The following is a 16,487-nucleotide window of genomic DNA, read 5'->3' on the forward strand; positions in this document are numbered from 1 at the left end:
ACACTCCTGTCTGCTCCAACACAGACCCAAGGTCTGAATTACTTGCCCCAAAGCTGCAGGTTTACCTGAAAACAGCTCACAGAAGTGTGCTTGTCTTTAGCACTCAAATGCCCAACTCCCAATGGGGTCTAAACCCAAATAAATCCGTTTTACCCTGTATAAAGCTTATGCAGGGCAAACTCATAAATTGTTCGCCCTCTATAACACTGATAGAGATATATGCACAGTTGTTTGCTCCCCCAGGTATTAATACATACTCTGAGATAATTAATAAGGAAAAAAGTGATTTTATTAAATACAGAAAGTAGGATTTAAGTGGTTCCAAGTAGTAACAGACAGAACAAAGTAAGTCACCAAGCAAAATAAAATAAAATGCGCAAATCTATGTCTAATCAAACACTGAATACAGATAAGATCCTCACCAGTTCCAGAATGCTCCCTTTTACAGGCTAATCTCCTTGTAGCCTGGGTCCAGCAATCACTTACACCCCCTGTAGTTACTGTCCTTTGTTCCAGTTTCCTTTCAGTATTCTGGGGGATGGAGAGGCTCCTTCTTTAGCCAGCTGAAGACAAAATGGAGGGGTCTCCCATGGGTTTAAATAGACTTTCTCTTGTGGGTGGAGACCCCCCTCCTCACTCCTATGCAAAGTCCAGCTCCAAGATGGAGTTCTGGAGTCACCTGGGCAAGTCACATGTCCCTGCATAACTCAGTCTTTACAGGCCAAAGCCATTTTCCACATGGTATCTTGTATATCTCCAGGAAGACTTCTTATGTGGATTGGAGCATTCCAAGATGCATTGTTCCCCAAGTGCTTCCTGATTAGGTACTTAACCTTGCAAATTCCTTCCTAAAGAAACTGACTAAGTGCCTCACAAAGCTTACTTAGAAACCAAGCAAGTATACAGCCCATATTCTTAACCTCAGGTAGAAAATGATATATGTGTACAAATAGGATGAATAGATATAGTAGACCATAACTTTTATGGAGATATGTTACAGGCAGCACAAAACATATTCCAGTTATTTCATACATGCATATAAGCACACACACCCCATAAAGCCTTATGGGGTACATTGTCACAGGGAGGTGGAAGTGGCTCTCTAAAGAGAGAGGGGCCAGCATGGTAACTGAGTAATCCTCATTTAGGGACGTTAGAAGCAACCAAGTTTAGACTCATAGGCTTTAAGACCAGAAGAAACCATCATGATCATCAAGTCTGACCTTCTGCACATTGCAGGCCACAGAACCTCACCCACCTACTCCTGTAATAAAACCATAACCTCAAATTGTGATCTAAAGACTTCAAGTTACAGAGACTCCACCATTTATACTAGTTTAAACCTGCAAGTGCCCCATGCCCCAGGCTGCAGAGGAAGTAAAAAAAACCAAAAACCCAGCGTCTCTGCCAATCTGACCTGAGGGAAATTTCTTCCTGACCCCAGATATGGCAAACTGTTGGACCCTGAGTATTTGGGCAAGACTAACCCGCCAGACACCTGGGAAAGCATTCTCTGTAGTAACTCAGAGCCCTCCCCATCTAGTGTCCCATCACGGCCGTTGGACATATTTACTACTAGAAATCACAGATCAGCTACATGCCCTTGTAGGCAGTTACATCATGCCACCCCCTCCATAAACATATCAAGCTCAGTCTTGAAGCTAGTTAGATTCTCCCCTTCCTCCCCTTCCTCCCCTCCCTCTCCGCTCACCGTTCCCCTTGGAAGGCTGGTCCAGAACTTCACTCCCCTGATGGTTAGAAACCTTCATCTAATTTCAAGCCTAAACTTATTGATGGCCAGTTTATATCCATTTGTTCTTGTGCCAACATTGGCACTTAACTTAAATGACTCCTCTCCCTCCCTGGTATTTATCCTTCTGATGTATTTATAAAGAGCAATCATATCTCCCCTCAGCCTTTGTTTGGTTAAGCTAAACAAGCCAAGCTCTTTGAGTCTCTTCTCATAAGGAAGGTTTTCCATTCTTCTGATCATCCTTGTAGCCCTTCTTTGCACCTGTTCCAGTTTGAAAACATCTTTCTTCTACATAGGAGACCAGAACTGTACATGGTATTCCAGAGCAGGTCTCATCAGTGCCTTGTATAATAGTACTAATACTTACCTATCTCTACTGGAAATACCTCACCTGATGCATCCTAAGATTACATTAGCCTTTTTCATGGCCACATCACATTGGCAGCTCAGTCATCCTGTGATCAACCAATACACCCAGGTCTTTTTTCTCCTCTATCACTTCCAACTGATAAGTCTGGCTTATAGTTCCTGAGTGCATGACTTTGCTATTGAACTATTAAATTTCATCCCATTTCTGTTAGTCCAGTTTTCACAGTCGTCCAGATCTTGTTGTATGGTATTCCAGTCTTCCTGCGTATTGGCAATATAACCCAACTTTGTGTCATCCACAAATGTTATTAGTACACTCCCACTTTTTGTGCCAAAGTCATTAATAAAACTGTTAAATAAGATCAGTCCCAAGACCAATCCCTCAGGAGTTCTGCTAGTTACTGAGGAATTGGTAAGTAGTAGAACTGACAGTTCACCTTTCAGGATAACCCATTGTAGACTCCACTTTAGCCAGTTGCTTATCCACCTTTCAGTTCTCATATTAATCCCCATCTTCTCCAGTTTAACTAAACTTCCCATGTGGAACTGTGTCAAATGCCTTATTGAAATTCAGGTAGATTAGACCTACTGCATTTCCTTTGTCTAAAAAATCAGTTATCTTCTCAAAGAAAGAGATCAGGTTGGTCTGGCATGATCTATATTTTGTAAAACCGTGTTGTATTTTATCCAATTACCATTTACCTGCATGTCCTTAACTACTTTCTTTTTCAAAATTTGTTCTACGACCTTGTGTACAATTGAGGTCAAACTAACAGGCCTGTAGTTTCTCGGATCACTTTTTTTCTCCCGTCTTAAAAATAGGTAAGCTGTTTTATCCAGCATGTTGGCGGAATTGGGGGTGCTGGTAAGTGAAAAATGCCAGTTAACTAAGAGGGAGGGTGTGGGAGGGGTTGAGGGGCTGGGGGTTGGGGCTCGGCAGGGGGTGCAGAGTGCGGGCTCTGGGAGGGTGTGTGGGGGGGGGGGCGGGGAGGGGGGGGGGGGGGCCGGGTCCGGGGGCCCCTCACCTCAGGCAACTCCCTGCAAGTGGTGACCTGTCCCGGCTGCTCCTAGGCGGAGGCATGGCAGGCAGCTCTGTGCGCTGCTCCTGCCCCGCCCCAAGTGCTGGCTCTGCAGCTCCCATTGGCTGGGAACCACAGCCAATGGGAGCTGCAGGGGCGGCGCCTGCGGGTGGAGGCAGCGCGCAGAGCCACCTGCTGCTCTCCACCTAGGAGCAGCTGGGAAAGTTCACCACTTCTGGGGAGCCTCCCAACATGAGTGGCCCCCGGATCCGGCACCCTGTACCTTCTCCTGCACCCCAAGCCTCCTCCCGCACCCAAACTCCCTCCCAGAGCCTGCACTCCGCACCCCCTCTCATGCCCCAACTCCCTTACGGCCCAACCCAACAGGACTATAAACCGGAATTTCAATGAAGATCAGAAATGCCGGTTTATAGAGCTTTCCAGTTGGCGAAGTGCTGGATAAAACAACTTTTACTGCTCCAGCCGTAGGGTAGCAATGCTCTAGCCATAGGGTATGACCCCCGAGTCTACAGATTCATTAAAAATCCTTGCTATTGGGCTTGCAATTTCATGTGCCAGTTCCTTTAATGTTCTTGGGTGGAGATTATCCGGGCCCCCCCAATTTAGTCCCATTAAACTGTTTGACTTTGCCATCCATCTCTGATGTGGTAATTTCTACTACCATATCTTCGTTTCCAGTAGCACTCCTGCTCCTGTCCCTAAGCTCCTTATTAAAAACTGAGGCAAAGTATACGCTTAGGTGTTGGGCCATGCCTAGATTATCTTAAATTTCCACCTCATCCTCAGTGCTTAGCGGTCCCACTTCTTCTTTTCTTGTTTTCTTTTTATTTATATGGCTGTGGAACGTTTTATTATTGGTATTCATTTCCTTTTCAAGGTCAAAGTCTGCTTGGCTTTTGGTAGTTCTTACTTTTCCCCTACACTTTCTGGACTCCAAGAGGTAGCTCTCCTTGCTGATCTATCCCATCTTCCATTCCTTGTAGGCTTTCTGTTTTCTCTCAATAATTTGTTTGAGATGCTTGCTCATCCAGGTTGGTCTGCAACCTTCTCTATGAATTTTTTCCCCTTGCTGGGATACCGGCTTCAGATAATTTCTGCAACTTTGGCTGAAACTAATTCCAAGTCTCTTCCATATTTGAATCCTTGAGTTCTTCAGTCCGGTCTACTTCCCTAACTAATTCCCTTAATTTTTTTAAGTTTGCCCTCTTGAAATCAAGAACCCTAGTTGCAGATCTATTTTTGTTTATCCTTCCCTTTAGTTTAGGGAGAAGACTTGAGCCAAACTTCATGTTGTATTAGTGTTCCTTTTGGGTCAATAAAAGCAGCCCCAGAAAAGGGTTGAGTTAGGGCTCTAGTGCATGTTTTGAGAGCGGGTTCAGAACAGTGCCTACTCACTGAGGTTATAATATAGACTGTTTTGCAGTTTTACAGTATTTTCTGTCAAGTGAATGCTGTAAATTGTGTAAATATTCACTTTGACCTAATGTAGGCCTCTGGATCGGCGACCAGATAAGGGCAGCCCCAAGAAATTAATCAGGCTGACATATTAAATAGCACTTGGTAGCAAAAGGGAATACATGATCTACCTTTTAATGGGTATAATTTCTGTACTTGTCATTTAGGCAACCACAAAGCATAGCCCAAGCGGTAGACATTGTGATAAGTGATGGTTTGACATTGCAGAGAATATGTTAATTATCCATTCTGCATTAAGTGATTATTAAAATTTTAAAAAAATCTTTTCTTAGAGGAAACAGATTTTTTTGTGTGATTTTAAACACTTCCAGTTCCTGGGTTGGGGGGTGGGAGTGAGGGGGTAATATGGTAATATTATTATATCTATTTTAAAAAGCATGGACCACTAGTATTATTCTGTTACAAACTATAAGCTAAATTCAGTTCTACAGTAACTGCGATTTCTTCCCTGGATAATTATGTAACTGCACAATGCTTTCATGGTCATCTGTGTCTAGTTCTGTTACTATTAGTAACACTTGGCATCTGATTAGCCTCTCATTTTCAAAGTGCTTTTGAAACAATTAGTTAATCCTCTCAGTAGCCGTGTGAGGTAAGCAAAATCTTATAAAATAGCAAAGTAGCCTATTGGGCCCAATTTAGCCCAAGGTCCACCAGGATAAACTCAGGTTTAAGGGGCCACATCTAGGATCCCTCTGAAAGGGTGTTAGTGAAGAGAGGGTGCAGCCACCCCTTCACTAAGGGGCTTGTGTGGCTGCAGTGTAACCCCCAAATGGGTAGTGCTGGCTGAGAAAGGAGCATGGCAAGGATGACATACTGAGATTCGTCATGTCCTTTGGAGCCTTGGCCTCGGACTAACGCTTCCAGCCCTCCATCACACCGAGCAGCCTCCAGGAACAGGGTCTTGGCTAGTACAGGGGCATGTTAACGTACACCAAACTTTGCCAGCTTCAGTGTATTTGAATCCTTCTTTCTGGATGCTAAGAGTTATGTTCTGTCCTGGACATAAGGGTTAGAAATTTTGCTCTTTCTCTGTAGGAGCCAGAGCCTGAAACTGAAGCAGTAAGTTCAAGCCAGGAAATTCCCACAATGCCTCAGCCCATTGAAAAGGTTTCAGTCTCAACACAGACCAAGAAGTTAAGTGCCTCTTCTCCAAAAATGCTGCATCGGAGCACCCAGACCAATAATGATGGAGTGTGTCAGAACATGTGCCATGACAAATACACCAAAATCTTTAATGACTTCAAAGACAGGATGAAGGCTGATCACAAGAGAGAGACCGAGAGAGTTGTACGAGAAGCAGTGGAAAAGGTAGCCCTCACCGCAAGTAACCCAAACTGTACACATGTGGTTTGGGGAGGGAGGAGATTGTTGTCTTCTGTCATCCGTTCTTGGGGAAATCAGTTTTTAAAGTGCAACTTTCAAAAGACACTGTGTAAAAACAGCATTGGTTATTGTATTTCAGAGAGTCCATATCAAATGTCCTTAGTTTATTCAGTATAGTTGTTTTTTTCTAGCTTCTATCCCCGCAAATGCAACCTGCTATCTGAAAATCAAGCTGTCTTCATTCATTCATTATAATTGACCCCAGTAGCACTTTTCCAGATCATTTGACTCTAAATTATGCCTTCAGTCTTCACCTGTGCAATTCCATGCGGTGGGATTATACAGATGTTTCTGATCGGCTCTTTAAGTGAAACTGAGTAAATAATTCTTTTGTCAGTTATTCCATCTTGAGCATTAAACAGTTGGGGTCAGATTGAAGCTTTAAGTGTTACCCTTTGAACTCTTCCACCTATTGTGGTTTGTTCATACTTGGTGAAGTTTCTCTGCATGGGTTTTGTCCAATCTGCTCTTATTGTAAATTTGTACAAAATAATAAAAAGAATTCCCTTGTAAACTGAGCACATCTGATCTAGAGTCATTGACACAATACACATGGAATTCTATGATGCTGCTTTTACAGAGTTGCCTTGCAGCGTAGAACTACTGTAAAGTTTTGGTTGTGACCTATGTATTGGATGCTAAATTGCTGGGGTCCGTTTTTTATTTGTTTTTAAGCAGTGGAAGCGTCTACATTTTCCAAGAATGAAAATTCTGCTTTGTTTGACCTCCATCTACTATGGTAATGGTATTTGGAGGTAGCCAAAGAATACAAATACGCACTGACTTTCTTTTTGACTTGCTTCCCTTATGCCAGCTGCGTACAGAGATGGAGGAGGACAAAAGACAGGCTGTAAATAAAGCTGTAGCCAACATGCAAGGAGAGATGGACAGAAAGTGTAAGCAGGTAAAGGAGAAGTGCAAAGAAGAGTTTGTAGAAGAAATTAAGAAACTAGCAGGTCAGCACAAGCAGCTGATTTCCCAGACCAAGAAGAAGCAGTGGGTAAGTGTCAGGATTTATTACCAGTGAATAACTGAAAATGTTTTGTACTGGCGGCAGGGAGCATGAATGTGTTTTCTCCATTACCATTAACCACTCTTTTCTCCCTGAGCTATCAACATTGGGGTCATCCTAGTCTCCCCTCCTCCTGTCCTCTTCCTTCACATTCTCCCTCTACTTTTCCTTGCCACCCTAACTGCCAAATCTCTACTCCAAACTCTGGTTATCTCCCACTTTGAGTTCTGCTGTCTCCTCCTCTTAGGCCTATGTGAAACTAACCCCAGCCTCTCCAGCCCATCAAAATGTTGCTGCCAAAATAATCCTTTTTTCCTATGGCTACAATCATGTCCCTTTGAGCCACTTCACTACCTCCCCATTATGCTATGTATGCATTAAATTCAGACTTATTGTCTTGCTTTCCAAGCCCTGCATGAAGCAGCCACTTGTATAGGATAGCTATAAGTATAAGTAAGTATAGCTAACTTGTCTCCATTTGTATTCATCTGCCAATGATGCAAATTTTTGTTTCCTTCTCTCACAAATGTCTCAACACCACCTTCTATGGTACCATGAATACATGGAATGACTGTCCAAAATATATTCCTCAAGCTTTCACCCATCCCTCCTTCACTCCTAAAAACATATGCAGCATATGCAAAAAGTGGATATATTTACACTTAAATAAATCAACTGGAACTGGGCACCTAGCTCACCCATGTATCCCATTTCCCCACGCTTTGTCTTTTGTCATTTTAGTTTGTAAGCTTCTTGGGGCTGGAAGTACATCTTTCTATATGTCAGTACAGCACCCAGCAAATTTTGGCTACTAATGCATTACAAATAATTAATAACATGTAGTGCTGCAGATGTCTAATAGGATATAGATGGAAAATTTGTTATTGTCATTAGGAACAGAAGGTCTACTCTAACACATGGACTATTTAGAGCGAGAGAGAGAGAGAGAGAGCATGCAGCTAAACGTCAGACAAAAGGTGGACTAGATGTAATGTTTAAAATGTGGCATTAGGATTTTGATAGCAATCTATAAAATAAAGAATCTTTGGCCTTAGATCTACTACACACCTTTCCTGCATAGATCTTGCCAAATATATAGGGCTGAGACTTTTCACTGCCTCACCACAAGGTGGCACTCTCATCTTGGAGACTTAATGGATGCCAGCACTCAGCCATCGCATCCGTCCTTCCTCCTCCTCTCACGGTGTCCAGCTCTATGTCAAGCCAGTATCAATGATTTTTTTCTTTCTACTGACAATGGTTGTTTGTTTATATTCAAAATCACTAGTTCTGTCTATTGTTCTTGTAGTTTGAAGATAGTCAGTAAAAAGAAAACTATATCCCTTAGAAGAGAAAAGGAAAACTTCAAGTAGGGACAGTAGATCCCTTCCTAAGTATCAAAGATTGTTGGTGGTTTTAAAGAGGAATCAAATATGTCAAACAACACAGCTCCCATAGAATTATCTATCGTTCTACCAGTATAGTGCTTTTATCTATTGATGGAGTGTGATTTAGTCTCTAATGGTGATGTACCCTTGAGAGCCCAGATAATTATTTACCTGTATAAGTGTCCCCCATGGGCAGAATTTATGATAGATGCACATTTGCACTCCGGCTGCCACTATTAGAACTTGGAATCATTCTAGTTTATTCTGATTTGTTATGTTTGATAACTTTATTCAAAAGGAAGTGCTAATTAATGCACTGGTACCCATTCCATTGCATCTCACAGACATGTGCACACACCACCTCCAAGTGAGGCAGTTACACGTTATCCTTTCTGGTGCCAGAGAGTACTCTTGACAGTCGCACACAAATCTAGGGACCCGGGAGTAGGTCCGTCAAATGCTACCTTCAGTTCCTACAGGCAAGTCCTGTCTCACATATTTAGAAAAAACTTTTATATAGCCTGATAAATCTGGCTGCCAATGTTCAGCCTCAGACCATTGGAAATGGTCCAGATATGCAACCCCTCAAAATGATTTTTTTCTCCAGTGGTAATAACAACAGACGCTTAAGTGCAATACTACTGCTGCGTGCTGCTATTATAGTAAGGATACCTTCTTACTGAAATTTCATATAATCAGCATATACCAAATGAGTTTTAGTGGCTTTGCTTATTAATGTTTTTGTGATGTATAGCCAGAAGCCAGGGAAAGCTTTTATTATTAATTACACATTTATATTTCGGTTACGAATAGAGACCACAATTAAGATCAGGCTCATTGTGCTAAGTGCTCTACAAATCACAGGGAGACATGGTCCCAGCCCCAAAGAGCTTACAGTCTTGTTAATGGGTTGAATTTTCTGGTGGTATAAATCAGCACAACTCAGTGGACTTTCACTCATTTACACTATTAGAGAATTTCGCTCTAATACAAGATGCAAAATATGGATAACAATAGGAGGGGGTGGAGGACAAGGTTAACAGTCATAAGATTATGCAGTGGGATAATCTAGAAAAGTCAGATTCAGAGTTAAAGCTGGCAATTTGCTCCCTCTGTTCTGGGTATCTGCACGTAGGATGATATAGGAGCTTTATGTCTGAGACTTATGGAAGATATATGTAAGAGGAGCAGCAGGTTCTCCATATATGGATCTGAGTTGTCCCCCTCCATTTTAGCTTGTGAACCTGATCTTTGGCTGACTCCCATGCTCTGTGTAATGTAGAGACATGCGTCTGTTCCATGTTCCCTTTCAGCTGCTGTTCCTAATGGCTCCTAGAGACTCCTGGACAGCCAGCTTTATGAAATCCAGGAATGTGGATCTCCAAAGGATATTCAATTGAAAATGCTGTTACAGATAAACTCTCTATAGCTGAGTTATAAAAAGAAAAGGGAAGGGATTCCACTTGCAGCTTGGGCAGTTCCTTTATTGGTGATGGTTATTGGCTTTTGGCTTAGCCAATATAAATTTTTTTCTTCTGTCTGTCTTTTAGTAAGCTGTAGTTCTTCAAAACAATTGGGTTTGTTTCCTTCGTCTTATTAAAAAATATTGTAACCATATGGGACATAAAAGAAGCTAGGAAGTTTCATGAAAAGTTAAATCCTGATTCTTTGACTTGGTGGCTGCATGTGCAGAGAATGCACTGTATTCCTTCTCCCACTCTCTGTCATTACAATAGACATCTCAGTCTAGATTTTCAAATGTTCCCTCACATTTTGGGGGAGTGCCCAACTTGGGACTTCCAGGGCCTGATTTTCAAAGATACTGAGCACCTGCAGCTCCCCTATTAATAGTACTTCCCTATCATACAGGGATACTGCGAGGATAAAATTTAATGCTTTTGAAGTGCTCAGATACTATAATGATGGGGACAATATAAAATCTAGCGACTGTGACTTGTTAACAGATCTGGTCCCAGTCTCCTTGTCAGCCAAGTTATTTTCCTGTTATCTAACACCTCTGTTGCACTAGAACAAAATAGTACAAGCAGCACTGCCCTGACACTCAGGTAGAAAGCAATTGAAGGCACAAGATTCTAAATATTCATCTTTCAGAACCAAATCCTTTGAATTCTGAAGCCCTGTTCATCCTTCTTGAAGGGCCTAGGCAGGAAAACTTGAGCCTCTGGAAGTTATTGCTGTGTAAATCAATTCATTATCACTGTGTTGAGTAGCAGAAATTCCCTTTTCATATAAAGAAAGTCCTTCAGCCTGAGCAGAGGAGGGTAAAGAAGCCTCAGCTGAGGAACGGAACAGCAGACCATTGGTGATCACGGCACTTCATTATGTAGTTCTACAGGGTCAATGTGGCTGATGCAGAATTCAGCCTTAAGATGCTTATAATGGTGGTTTTGTCATAATAAATGCTGTCTATCGCACCTCAATATCTGCTCATTATAACCACCTGCCTGGAGTGTGAAAGTTAATGGGGATTTCACTTTTCCCAGTTTCAGTTCTCCATCTCAGTCATCTCCCCTATTCTAGTATTAGGCTCCGCCTTCTAGTCCTTGGCCCTCTATTCAGAACCCGAGAGTCTCCATTGGTTGCAACCAAATAATAGACAAACAAATCACTTTTTCCTTCTATTTTGTGATTTGTGACATAACTGTTGATGCCCATCCGGAAGAGACCACTCCCCCTCCCCTCAGACTTCAGATACTAGCTGCAAGATTTGCAAAAGACCCCAGTTCCTATTAAGGAATCTTAGGCCATGTCCACACTAGCAAGCTTATAGTGGCACAGCTACATTGGTATCGTACAGCTGTGCCATGGTAAGATCGCTCATGTAGCCGACCCATGCCGATGGGAAAGAGCTCTCCCGTCGACATAAGTACTGCTGCTTGTTGGAGGTGGTTTAATATGTCGTCAGGAGAGCATCCCCTGCTGACATAGCGCTGTCCACACCGGTGCTTCTGTCAGTGTAACTTATGTCGCTCAGAGGGGTGTTTTTTCACAGCCCTGAGCAACATAAATTATACCAACAAAAGTGCTAATGTAGACATAACCTAAGCGAAGTGGCCAGATTTTCAGAGCTGCTCAGCACCCATTCACATTGTTCTTGAGAGGTGGGTGTGATGGAGTCTCCATAGTTCTCAATAGGAGCTGCTGGGTGCTAAGCACCATTGCAAATGAGACCACTTCATTTAGTTACCTAAAACTTTTTGGGAAAATTAAGCTCTGTATATTCAGGCGATGAGGTGTGAGCCTAGGCTAACCCTGTTACTTTGCAGCTATGGAAGTCTTCCTCGGGGGATCTGCTGAAAGAAAGAGCAGTCCTTACCTAGCAGGGGTGAAAAATTCCCCCTGCATTTGGCTGCCACCTGCCTAACTAAAAGAGGAATACTCCACAGTCTGTACTGAGGCAAGCAAGTGACAGAAAACAAACGAGCAGGTGAGAAACAGTTTGTATTGGTCAGGGTTGATCCTACGAGTGATAGTAATCCCGTACCGTTTGTTCTCTCTGCAGTGCTACAACTGTGAAGAGGAGGCTATGTACCATTGCTGCTGGAATACTTCCTACTGTTCCATCAAGTGTCAGCAGGAACACTGGCATGCTGAACACAAACGTACCTGTCGCAGAAAAAGATGAAAGATTTAGTCCTCCCCTAGAAAACCACCCCGATGATTGCTATTCTCAGACACAGCGGTTTTTGTTTCCAAGAAGCCAAAATTGTTTAGAATTTGCTTCCCATTTTGCACCAGCCTTTAAACAATTTTCGTAAAGAAATTTTGCACAGTAGTTTCAACCTTCTGTTTAATGCTCCTCCAAAATTTTGTCAGTCTACTGAATTTAACACCAGTGGGAGCAGGTTACTTTAAATAATTTTAAATAGAGGATTTGTTGCATTTTAAAACATTTTTAGGTTTTACAGAGATTTTAATCTTTAAAAGCAACAGATTTAAAAAGAAAAACAACATGAGCTTAATGAGAGGAACACTTAAAAGTTAGATCTGAATGTAAGAACTATAGAACTGTTTCAGAAAAAAAAGCATACTACCTTGATGTAACATTTATTTCCTAACCTTGGCGAGCTGGTTTTGTTCAGCTTAATTTTACTGTTTAAAGGCATTATCTATTGGTTATACCAGTGGGTATATGATTGAATTTAGGGAACAGGGTTGACACAGCAGGTGCTAGTCCTGCCTATTTTTTCTTAAATGTTTCCCTATTGTGTTTTTTTCATTATTTCTTTTCAATATATAACTTTTATAACAAAATATTAGCTTTGATCTTGTAGTTTCAAATCACAGGGGATTGGGGTAATTTTTGCTGAGCTGGATCTTAGAGAAAAATGAATATTTAAATTTTAAAGTTTGCACATTTCATCCTTGTCCTAACATGAGTGCTTGTAACAAGAAAAAGAAAAGCCAAAAAAAAAACTACCTTTATTCATACATGGAATTATAGATGAGGCATAAAAATACCTTTAATGCTTCCCCCCTCCCTCCAAGCCCCCCAACCCAAGGTCATTTGACAGCCTATTATCCGGTGTCACCTATTCCATTGCAACTTAATAATAAAAGGAAAAATAGCACTTAAGTTTCACAGAAGCCGTTATGTTTGTAGTAATGGGTCATTGCCTATTAATGAGCTCCATCACTGTACTCAGAATGAAGAATAATGCATGTTAATTTTCTTGTACTAAAGATGCCGTGATTTGTAAAAAGTCTGTATTTTGCGGAATGTCTGGATTAAGAAGCATTACCAATAGGAATGGATCGATAGTTGAAAAATGATTTTTTTTTGTTTTGTTTTATATATAGTTATATGAATTGCATCCATATTCAGAGACAATTTTTTAAATAGGTGTAAAGCTTACTTAAACAGCTTTTCTTTTAAAGTGTCTCACCATTTTAGTTTCTTTTAAAGGTTGGTCTTAGACTGAGTCAAATGCCCATTAATCATCCTAGCTATTTTTTGAGAAGTTAGAGGAATAATTTGTAAATATTTATTTAGATCTTTGATATTTATTGAAAGCAATTACATGATGGAACGATGGAAGCGGAAGAATCAGGAGGAAAGCCTTTCAAAAAAGTTTTCTTTAGGATTTGTCAGGGTCAGTGTAAAGATTAAAGTATAACTAAGTCTTCTGTGAACTGCCATTGAAATCCTGATCTTTTTTACTTACAGTGGTGATACAAGTTAATTGATTTGATACTGCCAATTAATGCCCAATATGTTGAAAAAAACTATATGGTAAGTTGATTGGAAACAATAGTAACTAGTTGGTAACTTGAATTACCACAAACTGTTATTGCCTGATAACTGTGTAATTAACGTTGGTCGCCTCTGTGTTGTGACGGTAAAACACATCACAACTAAAAATTAATCTTGTTCGATTACTTTACGAGTTCCAAAACTTCGATCCACCCCTATGAAAGCAAGTTATTGTGGAAATATTTTTGGTGTAAAATCATTCCAGAATATGTAATATTTAACTGATAGCTGCATGAAAGTAAGATTCGTGTTACTTTGGCTTTTTTGTCTCTGTTGACACGGTTGCACATTTCCAAGTTACTACAGCGTGAAAACTGTGTGTTTAAAAAAAAAATGAAAAAATTGTGGCCTGGTTTTGTATAAGTTTTAGGTAAAATTACAATTGATTGTTTTAGGAATCATGATTTAAAAATTAATTTTTCTGCAAATCATAAAGCTATATTAAAGTGTTGAGCTTAGCCACTATGCACATTGTAATTATTCATTGTGGCTGTCCAGTTCTATGATGCATTCTGGCATTTTGTAAGCTGCTCTGACTAGCAATATATAGAGTCATTTAATGTGTTAACATTGGTTAATAAATGTATTTAAAAAAAACCTTGCTGCTCGATGAAAGTGTCCATGTTAATTCTGGCCTCTTACAGAAAATATACCCTTTAACCTAGTATTTTACTTTTAGGAATAGCTTTAAGAACATCTATCCACTAAAAAGAAAAATCTCCTTTGAATTATTTTTATTTAATAGTAACATAGGCAGTAGTTGTACTTATTTAATGGGGAAACTACCCATGACCATGGTTTCAGGGGTCTGATTAATAATGATAGTGATTTTTCAGAAGTGCTATTTCTGGATACTCTCTCCCTACATTGGCAAAGAAAATCCCTCCATTTGGATGAAAAAATACTGTCTGGTATCTGTATTTTCCAGGCGTGACTGGAAAAATCACTGTTTAAGGTTGCAAGATAGGGTCTGTATCTGAATCAAAGTCATTTCTGTCATCAGTGTGTGTTTGTCTACCTGCCACCCTATGTGTTATGTCAGAGTAACCAGACTGTCGAAGTCCAGGAGTTTATGACCTCATTGTTTGGTAACTAAATGAATATCAGAAACCAGAATATACTGTTGAGAAACAACCTCACACTTCTTTCCTGGCCATTACTAGATATATACACGTCATGCTCATTTCAAAAGATTGTCTCAGATACAGTTTTTCCCCGGGAAAGTATTGCTTTTTTACCCCTCAACAATCTCTCAGATATGGTAACCACTTTTTCTACTATTCAATCACAAGCTTGAAACACATCTTCACATGCGACTTGGACAAGCCATGACAGGCAATGCCGAGAGATTACAGACCAATAGTAACAGCCATCTTGTATATGAATATGAGCAGGAATTATTTAGAGAAGTGGTTTTCAATTCTTTTTTCATTTGCAGACCCCTAAAAAATTTTTGAGTGAAGGTGTGGGCCCATTTGGAAATCTTAGATATAGTCTGCTTCCCCCTTCCCCCCCCCCCCCCCCCCCCCCCCCGCCCAAGGGCTCCGCGGATCACAGGTTGAAAACCACTGATTTAGAGCAAAGATGTTACTAGTATAATTTAACACTGGACACACTGGCCATATAGCTTATAACGTTCTCTTCAGTGTTTCCTGTCATTGAGTCACATCCACATGTGTACTCTCTCCTGCCATCTGTTCATTTGTTCCTTAAAGTTGGTGTGGTTACCCACCCACTAACACTAGCAGAAGTCTAGCAGCAAACTGTTGAGCTAATGAACCTCCTGTGAGGAGTATCTGGGGCTTGTGAACATCTGCACATTGGACAAGAGGTTTGGCAATTGACCACACTACAGAGAAATAGCAGGGCATGCTAACCTCTTGAGAGGAGTCAGGTGAGTGTTTTGTTCCTGCCAATGACCACAACCAAAGCCCAATGAACAATGGGAAAATTGGTGGGAATAATTTAAAATCAGTTCACCTTGGCTGTGTTCACATGCCTTAAATGGTCATTGCCATTGTCAGGTGGTCAAGTTTTACTTTCTGATGCACATGAAAAATAAACACTAAGATTGCATGCTCAACTAGTCCCATTTCATATAGGCTCGGACACTACTTGTTAACACAATGAGGTACATGGTTCCTAAACTGTTCTGCAGAGAGGTGGCTCATAGGCAGCTAAATGAGCTAAAGATCTGACTGTGTCCTTCTCTCTAAGAGCGATTCACACATATTTGTTTGAATGCAGTAAGACAAAATGTGCACCCACCCATATAACTTTTACAGCATCCTAGGCTATATCAAGGAATGACGACTTGGAACAGTCTGGCCCAGGAAAAAATGGTTTACATGTTTCTAAAATTCCTATAATCCTTTATATCAGCTCAGTGGGGCCCAGTGCACAACAGCAATTGGGGACCCCCAACTTCCCTACCCTAAGAGAAGGGAGGCCCCAGGCAGGGAAGAGGGTCCTGCCCTGCGGGTGGGAGGCCATGAGGAGAAGGTGTTGGAGAGTGAGCTCAATCCACAGTGGCTCCTGTCCTGGGGGGCTTTTCGCTCTGGGTTGTTGGCTCTCACCCCAGCATGCAGGTGGGTTCCTCCTAATGCAGTACAACGTTATACACTGTCCCTGGATTGTTTTGGTGTGTGTGTTTTTGGGAGATGATCACGAGCATCTTGGCTGACGTGCCACACATCACGGACCACAGAACCTCACCCACCCCTGCCTGAGGTAGGTCCTAAACTTCTGGCTGAGTTACTGAAGAAGTCCTCCAAGTTTGAGTTAAAGA

General features: G+C 41.3%; 1 protein-coding gene across 8 annotated transcripts in view; it reads left to right on the forward strand.

Annotated features, from left to right (window-relative positions):
* ZMYND11 (zinc finger MYND-type containing 11) overlaps positions 1 to 14,290 on the forward strand; it is a 166,782-nt gene extending 152,492 nt beyond the window's left edge. For all 8 annotated transcript variants that reach the window (XM_026652010.2, XM_026652009.2, XM_026652013.2 and 5 more), the window contains 3 exons: positions 5,677 to 5,949; positions 6,839 to 7,024; positions 11,948 to 14,290. In XM_026652010.2, the coding sequence (XP_026507795.1) occupies positions 5,677 to 5,949; positions 6,839 to 7,024; positions 11,948 to 12,070 (582 nt within the window). In that variant the 3' untranslated portion in view covers positions 12,071 to 14,290. The remainder of the gene's footprint in view (positions 1 to 5,676; positions 5,950 to 6,838; positions 7,025 to 11,947) is intronic.
* Positions 14,291 to 16,487: the final 2,197 nt, after the last annotated feature.

The sequence above is a fragment of the Terrapene carolina genome, unplaced genomic scaffold, assembly GCF_002925995.2.
Source record: "Terrapene carolina triunguis isolate 2854851 unplaced genomic scaffold, T_m_triunguis-2.0 Scaffold111, whole genome shotgun sequence".
Classification (NCBI taxonomy): domain Eukaryota; kingdom Metazoa; phylum Chordata; order Testudines; family Emydidae; genus Terrapene; species Terrapene triunguis.